This window comes from Andrena cerasifolii, chromosome 15, assembly GCF_050908995.1.
Source record: "Andrena cerasifolii isolate SP2316 chromosome 15, iyAndCera1_principal, whole genome shotgun sequence".
Lineage (NCBI taxonomy): Eukaryota > Metazoa > Arthropoda > Insecta > Hymenoptera > Andrenidae > Andrena > Andrena cerasifolii.
The window spans coordinates 715,252-723,693 of NC_135132.1; the positions used below are offsets into that span (position 1 = coordinate 715,252).

The 8,442-nt window shown below is 46.9% G+C and overlaps 1 protein-coding gene and 1 long non-coding RNA gene across 3 annotated transcripts in view; one reads left to right on the forward strand and one right to left on the reverse strand.

Moving 5' to 3' along the window:
• The window catches only part of LOC143377254 (uncharacterized), a 134,513-nt gene that overhangs the window by 100,636 nt on the left and 25,435 nt on the right, over window positions 1–8,442 (reverse strand). The gene's annotated exons all lie outside the window — the stretch shown is intronic.
• LOC143377199 (putative inorganic phosphate cotransporter) overlaps window positions 1–8,442 on the forward strand; it is a 163,058-nt gene that overhangs the window by 38,981 nt on the left and 115,635 nt on the right. For both annotated transcript variants that reach the window (XM_076828245.1, XM_076828244.1), the window contains exon 2: window positions 2,980–3,101. In XM_076828245.1, coding sequence (XP_076684360.1) covers window positions 2,980–3,101 — 122 coding nt within the window. The remainder of the gene's footprint in view (window positions 1–2,979; window positions 3,102–8,442) is intronic.

An 8,442-nucleotide genomic window follows, 5' to 3' on the forward strand; every position in this document is an offset into this window, starting at 1 on the left:
TAAAATATTACAAATTATACTGCAAATGTTTTAAACTATAAATAAAAATGCAGAGTCAGGTCATCAATAAACTCAAATAAATGTATTATAATAAAGGGCGCAATTTGACAAGTTCGCCTAGGGCACAAAAAAGACTTGAGCCGGGCCTGCGTCAAGATTTGCGAAGCTGTTTCGTGCCCACGATACGCGCTTGCGACCATCGTGCACGCAAAGGACAGAGTGTCAGGCGTCCGAAAGACGGAGCGAAACAAAACATGAACGCATCGTCTGTCTCGTACCGTCCTCGCTCGCTCTCGTTCCATCTCGCTCTTGCTTTCGCCGGACAAAAGTGAGACAAAAGTGGTGGGGATAGCGAAAAGTCGGTATCGTGTACACAAAATCGAGGCGCTAACGAGGAAATACTGTACTAAGGAAGATTGAAGCAGAGAGAGAATGAAGAGAGACGGAGAGGAGAGGTCGCGTCAGAGAGAGAGTACAACGGATTACTAAAGAGAGGAAAACTGTGTTATAGTTTTTAAGGTTAGAAAGTTGAGCAATGCGATATTTAAGAACGGAGAATGAAGATAGGAGGATGGAAATGGGAGTAACAGAGTACAATAAAGTATAGAGGCTGAAGTATATAAATATATAAAGGTGCTTAGATGTATAGGTAGTGTACAGGAGTAAACGGTGAGAGATAGATATTAATGTGGACAGATTCTTATACATATATTTGAAAGCATAAAGTAGGAAATAAGACTAATGTATAAACCGGAAGCCATCCGAAGCCGCGAGGTACGGATTATGTAAAATAAAAAAATAATAATTAATATAACAAGAGGAAGAATAGCGAAAAACGGCTTGAACTCGACTTTAACGCGTGCAGCTACATGCGACTCACGGACAACAAGAAGGAAGTCCTCAACTCATACCGGAAACCACGTAGCTTCTTTGCATGCTAGCAACCTATAATCGTTGTTACAATTCTCTACTGAATAACGCCAGAATGGCCAACAATAATTTTGAGGTTTTTTTTCTGTAATAGAAAGGTAGGAAGTGGAGTTAGTACAGGTTTGTCCTCTTAAGCAGACGACGCTCGGATGACAAGTCGTCCCCATAACGAAAGGATATACTATTCAGTTCGCCGTTCGTCTCTGGCCGCGCCCAGATCTGAACCGAACGGCGAACCGAACGCCACTTGAGACTCCCTAATGCCGCGTTCCTACGTGTGGAACGTATATTTCTAGCGATTTTCGCCTGTTTAGACAGAGTCTCGTGGCTCGCGACAGCTAAAAATTGAAGGACAGAGAGTGTTTAGAGTAGTACAGACCAAAGGTTTGCCTGCCATATGACACCGAGGAAGGGACCTCGGGGCCCTCGACCAAAGAAAAGTCAGGCTCGCCGAGATGTTCGGGCTGTTCCCAGCCGATGTCAGTAAAGTCCCGAACCATCAAAGGAATGACTCACCCACATAGGGTAAACCACTGTAGAGGTGCATCCCTGTTCCTCACACCACAATGACTTGTTGTCGTCCTTGCCATTGGGGGTGTCAAATAGTTTGAAGAAGCAAGACAAGTTGGTAATGAACGAAGAGTGTTCCGCAGATCTTCCCAAGCGTACCTACGCCTATAGTTCGAAATGTCTACGAATCTCAGAATAGTTTCACCGTTCTCACGAGCACCATGTCCGTAGATCAAGCAGCCGCTGCGTATATCTGCATGTATTACATTTGTAAAAAAAAAACAGACAGCAACAGACCTTTGGTTTGCACTAATCTAAACACTCTCTGACCTTCAATCTTTAGCTGTCGCAAGCCACGAGACTCTGTCTAAACTGGCGAAAATCGCTAGAAATATACGTTCCACACATAGGAACGCGGCATTAGGAAGTCTCAAGTGGCGTTCGGTTCGCCGTTCGGGTCAGATCTGGACGCGGCCTCCGCCGCGTTTTTTCCGTAATACGTTGCCGCCACTATCTCCAACAAAATTTATAGCTTGTTGCTGTCGCGTGCCCTCTCGTTCATTCTCAGTCTCTCGTAGTCGCCGCGGCGACTACAAAAGAAGTAGAGAAATGTACTTCCACGAAATGTACTAACGAAACTGGAGACCCGGATTTATAATACGAAAACACTGTATAGGTAGGGGTGCGCTACTAAGTAACGTCTTCCCCTACTTACGTACAAGATAAGCTTCCAAGAGCCTGGGTTCACCGTTTTACCCTTACTACAAACGTTTGCCAGGAGTGTCGTCATCGCCGCGAGAGTACCACTTTTCCGTAGCAAAAGACGCTTATCGGGTACCTAAACCGAGTAGACACAGTTTTTGCTAAAAAAAAGGTTTGCTTATACAGGGTGTCCCGGAATTGAGGGACAACCCGGAACATGCAATATCCTGATGCAAGAATACATCGGAATATCCTATACCATTTTGGGATCCGAGGCTTCTTTCTCAGGATATTAACAGTTGAATATTAGCGGTGCATCTTCCGGGATGTGGGGTTCGAAACCGAAAAAGCTGATGCGGAACAGTGACCACACTAGTACATCAAACTGTGAAAAAGGGTTAGTGGCGGAATCCCATGCTGGTGTACTGCCTACTTATTTAACGCTATCGAAGTAGTATATTGCTTGTCGGGGTGTTATTCTGCAGGGAGAGTATTTTGTTGTACCAAGGCGCCTGGGAAAAAACCGAGATCCATTGAATGATCGAGGTCAGAGGAGAAATTATTTGATTAATTTCATTAATTTTGTGTTATCTGTTTTTGTACCAGCATGTAAAATTATAACACCTGTCTTATGGTCGGTCTTCTCGTTTATGATAAGTACTCTGATAACGTTAACTTCCTATACAGGATTTTGAAATTATCAATAATTGATCTTATTTGGATCCTTTCTCCTACGATTAAAAGTCAATGGACCCTTTTAAAATGTATGTGCAAAAGTATACCTTACACGATTAGGATTAATTACATTTTCTTAAGGCAAAAATTGTAATATTTCAGGTGGATATGGGATCAGACATCTGCAAGTTCTCCTGCTTTTCTTAGGAATGGTGATCGGGTACTGTCTTCGAGTGAGCATGTCAGAAGCTATAGTTGCAATGACATCTAATGAATCATCTGAGGCAAGTAGTACATCGTTAGAATTTCGATTAATCCGGCAGTTAATGTTTCAATTCCGGCATTTAATTTCATGGCATTTTATTTGCCTTTAAGTAACACGAATAATTCTTAACTCCCAATTGGTGAGGTGGGGTTTCATGGACCCTACGATAATGCTTGTTTATTTTGGCGCTTTTTGACGTTAAGATACAAAACAACTAATTTGTTCCATCTTACGAGACAAAGGCGGGCTCAGAGCGAGGCGAAAATTCAAAATCTTTTACGGTAGACAATTGTTTGTTCTCGAATTTTGACTGTCATCGTTCTGAGATAATCCGTTGAATTGTTCTGTCAGCGGGTGGTATACGGTAACCTCGGACCGACGCATACCGTCATCCACCGGTGACTTGTGGGACAATACGGTCATAAACCGCGACCCTGGTGAGAAGTTCCGATTGAATAACCTGACTACGTTTTCTAGCCAGATGTCTGATTTTTCTTCCGCTACGTCACAAAGGAGAAAGATCCTCCTTCACCACCGAAATCGCGGAAGCAAGGTTCCTCCTCTTCAAGGAAAAGCTAGCCAATCAGCAATTTGGCACCTCCCGAAATTCTAATGTCTTGTCTACCTTTGACGTCGAAAAGGTGGACGGGTACAGATCTCAATCATCTCTCGAGTGAACTCACTCGTTTCGAGAGTGAACTCATTCGTCTCTCGGTAGAACTCGATCGGCACTCTCTTGATACAGTCAACGAATAGACAGCATCACTTGGTCTAGTCAAGCCTTCGTGACTAAGACTATGAATCGAAAATAGTTCTCTTGCTCAAGTCATCGTTCGGACTAGAGCACTTTGTCTTGTTAAACATTCGTGACTAAGAGTATCAGAACATAAATACATTCGTGTTCGTGTCTGGCCATCGTACGGACCAGCAAGATCCCTTTTCCATCGCATCAATTATAAACAGTCACTTACAATTAATTTGGCGAGTGATAAAGCCGCCGGCACTGCGTTCTACGGAGTTCATTGGGTCTTACAACCCCAAGAGAAAGGACAAAATCTTTCGCGCGTGTGTTGGTAGCTTTTCGCCCCGACCCCCAATGCAGGCAGTGCCCAGGCACTGTGGTGGGTGGGGCGTTATCGGCGAAAGCCATCCTGCCGGGATCGAGCTTGCGCTGGCGGCTCTACCTCCTCGTGGTCCCCACTGGACAGCGTTCCGCGCCGCCACGCGACGCGTAACGCTGACTAAACGAGCCGCCGCCCTTCGGGGTAGATCCAACTTGCCCAGTGATTCCTAGCGGATGAGGACAGGGTTTTTCCAAGCACCATTTCGACAGAACATCTACGCCGAATTTCCCTTGGCAGCGGACCGTGACGACTGTTAAATTTTGCTCACACCACCTTGCAAGCCAAATGCTCGTATAGGCGAAAGCCTGAGGAAGAGCGCGCCCCTTTTGGGCCAAGACGGCTATACTAGATGTCGGTAGCTTTTCACCAGGGGCAGGTGGTTCTTCTAACCCCTGTACGGGCGGTTGCGTTCCCGGTGTACCCGATTCGCATGAGGACTGGCATGCGATTTTATGCAAGGCCGTCCCCGGCCACCAGAGCGTCCCTGGTGGTCCTGGGTGAGTGCATGCACCCCACAGAGAGCAGAAGATAGCCAGGGACTTAGTCTGGTTGCGAATGTATTATATTTCTCGTGACCTGGCATCCTGCTCAGAGAGTAAAATTCCTACAGTGGACGCCGTGGAGTCAAGCGTGGTCCTTCTCTGCTTTTTCCGACCCGGCCCTGGCGGGGTCGCTAGTTATGTACTGCTAATACCACCTTCCAAGCCAAATGCTCGTATAGGCGAAAGCCTGAGGAAGAGCGCGCCCCTTTTGGGCCAAGACGGCTATACTAGATGTCGGTAGCTTACTGCCAGCGGCGGTGGCCACGATGGAAACACCGGTTCTCCTTCGATCACCGAAGTTAAGCATCGTGGGGTGCGTACCGGGGAAGGATGGGTGACCGTTTTTCTCCTGGTGTGTCGCTTGCTGCTGGCAACCTTACGGGTAGGTTTCCCCGGTTGCGAACGTATATAATTCGTGACCGTTACGGCCCTGCCCAATAGCAAAAATTCCTTACGGTGATCCCATCGAGTCAAGACGTGGTCTTTCAGACCTCACTCTGCTTTCCGTCCACCCTGCGGCCTGCACGGTGGTCTCCTAGAAAGAGATTAAATGCTTACTCCATCTTGCTTGGTTTCAATGCTGTTATACAGGAAACTCTGAGGCGTAGCGCGTCAATTGGACCTTGAATAAACCGACACTATCTGTCGGTAGCTTACAAATTGTTCCTTTATATTCTTTACAAATCAAATTTTATTCGAAGCACTCGTATTAATGTTCTTACTGAAAAGACCTGAATGCTTCTTTCCGAAGAAAAAGTCAAAATTTGATTGTGTAAATACAAATAAAGATTCCTACCATCTGACCAATTAAGTAACGAAGTTTTCAACTCATCCATCAAAATACGTTCAGGATGGCGTAACCTATTTTATAATCGCTATTACAATAAAATATGGACAGAAATGTTTTGGGGTTATAACGCTATAGAGTACGAGACGCATTTAGAATTTTGTTGAAATTAAATAGAAAATTAATAATGTATAAATAGGACTTCCATTTCCGGTCTGTAAGAAGCGTGACGTGTGAGTGAGCAGTGTGAGAGATAGAAGTGGATAAGGTGTTAGTAGGGCAGGTAGGGAGTGAAAAGTGGGTGCAGAGGGAGAAGGGGGAGCTGGGAGTGAAGGGAGAGATAGGGCGAGGAAAAGGGGAGTGAGGGAGAGGAAGAAAACAGGGTGGAAGCACGCGAGTGTTGGGGTTAGGGTAAGGAGGGAAGGATTGAGCGGGAGTGGAAAAGGCGGGAGAGTGGAGAAAGAGAGGAAGAGAGAGAGACATCGGGCGGTGAAGAAAGGAAATAAGGATATAGCGGAGACAGTAGATAAAGTAGGAAGAGAAGTAGTGAGAGAAGGGGAAATAGGCGGAAGGTAAAGAAGAGAGGATGGAAGGGAAAGAGGGAGAAAAGGGACAGGAAAGAGGAACAGGGTCATGGAGAAGAGAGTGGAATAGAAGCGTTCCAAAAGAGTAGGAAGGTAGGAAGATCACCGGAGGGAGAAAGAGAGGGCGGGGAGGAATAGAGAGGCTAATAAAGGAAAAGAGGGCGGAGATGAGGAAGGATCTGAAGGAAGTAAAGGAACAAGGGAGAGAGGCGAGGGATGATATGGCGTTATTAAGAGAAAAAATGGAAGAATGGGAGGAGAAGTGGAGAAGAGAAAAGAAAGAGTTGGGAAATAGAATGGAAAGGGTGGAAAAAAGATTAGAGGAAGTGGAGAGAGAGGAGGAGAAGATCAAGGAAATGGAGGAGAGGCTAAAGAATTTAGAAATGAGGAGGAAAAGGAGGAGGGAGTCGGAGAAGGAAGGAGAGAGGAAGGGGTGGGGAAGGACGCAGGACGGGAAGAATGGGAAACAAGGGTTCAGGGGATGGAAAGAAAACTAGAAATGAAAGAGACAGAAGAGAGAAGGATGAACATTATAATTAAAGGGGTAGGTAGGGAGGGAACGGCGATGAGGAGGGCAAAGGAAGTGCTGGATGTAGTAGGGATACAGGGGAGAATAGAGGGAGTGAGGGAGCTTGGAGGAAGAGGGCAAGGGAGGGAGGAAGTGATGCTGGAGGTGAAAATGGAGAGCATGGAAGTGAAGAGGGAAATAATGAGGAATAAAGGAAAGCTAAAAAGGAGAAAGGAAAGGATAGGAGACGATCTGACCTGGAAAGAAAGAAAGATGCAATGGCAGTTAAGGGTGTTAGGAGAAGACGAGGAAAGAAAAAGGAATAGAGTGAGAGTAAAGTACGGGAAGATAGAGATAGAGGGGAAAACGTGGTTCTGGGATGAGCAGGGGGAGGTACTAAGAGACTGGAGAGGGAAGGAGAGGGGAAGGGCAGAATGGGGAGCAAAATAGGTGCGAGAAGGAGAAAGGGACTGGGAAGAGGTGGGAAAGAAAGAAGGGAGACAGGGAGCGGAAGGATCAAAAAACTAAGGGTGAAGGGAGAGAAAAGGGGAGCGACAGAACAAACGGAAGAAACGAAAAGCTGGAGGATAGCGTTCTGGAATGTAGCGGGGGTGGCAAACAAGGAGGTGGAATTTTGGAAGGGGGTAGGGGAATGGGAAGTAATAGTGCTTTTGGAGACATGGATAGAAGAAAAGGCATGGAACAGGATTAAGCACAGGCTGCCGACGGGATACAGGTGGAAGACGCAGTGGGCAAAGAGAAGGAATAAGAGGGAGAGAGCGATGGGAGGCATAGTGATAGGAGTGAGGGAAGAGATGGAAGTAGGACAGGAACGAGATCAGGGAGAAGAAGAAGGAATTTTGGTGGAAAGAATAAAGGCGGGGGAGGAGGAATGGATGGTGGTGGCAGTATACGTGAACGAGGACATGGAGAGGAAGCTGGAAAGGATCAGAGGATGGATGGAGGGGCAGAAGGAGGGAGAGAGGACAATAATAGGGGGGGGGGGGGACTTCAATGCGAGGACAGGAACGCTAGGCGGCAGGATAGAGGGAGGAGAGGGGGAATAATGTCGAAAGATAGGAACGTAAATAGGGACGGAAGAAGTTTAGTAAAACTAATAGATGAGACGGGGTGGGAAATCTTGAACGGGAACATAGAGGGGGACGAAGAGGGGGAATACACGTACACGGGGGGAAGAGGGGCAACGGTGATCGACTATGTGTTGGGGGATGAGAGGACGAGAATGGGGGTGGATAGGATGGAGATAGGGGACAGAGTGGAGTCAGATCACTACCCGATGGTGGTGACGATGAGGGAGGGAGGAGTGGGGGAGAGAAGAGGAAAAGTGAGGGAAAGAAAGGTAGGAGGAGGGCGGTGGTCGGCATGGATGAAAGAGGAGTTTATGAGGGGGGTGGAAGGAGTGGGCATAGAAGGGCAAGGGATACAGGAGGCGGTGAGTAAGATGGCAGAAAGGATTAAGGAGGTGATGAGGAAAGGGGAGGAGACGGGGGACAAGGAGATGAGGCGGAAGGAGGGGTGGTGGGACGGAGAAACCAGGGAAATGAAGAGGCAGGTGAGAAGAGGGCTAAGGAGATGGAGAGGGGGGGGCGAGGGAAGAGTATAAAAGGAAAAGGAGAGAGTACAAAGAACTGTGCGAGAGAAAAAAAGGGGAAGAGAGGGAGAGGCTGATAAGGGAGGTGGCGGAAGCGAAAACGGAAAACAAAGTATGGGAGATAGTGAACAGGGGAAGGAAAAAAAGGAAGCGGGTGGACGAAAAGATAAAGAGAGAGGAGTGGAAGAAATATTTCATGGGAC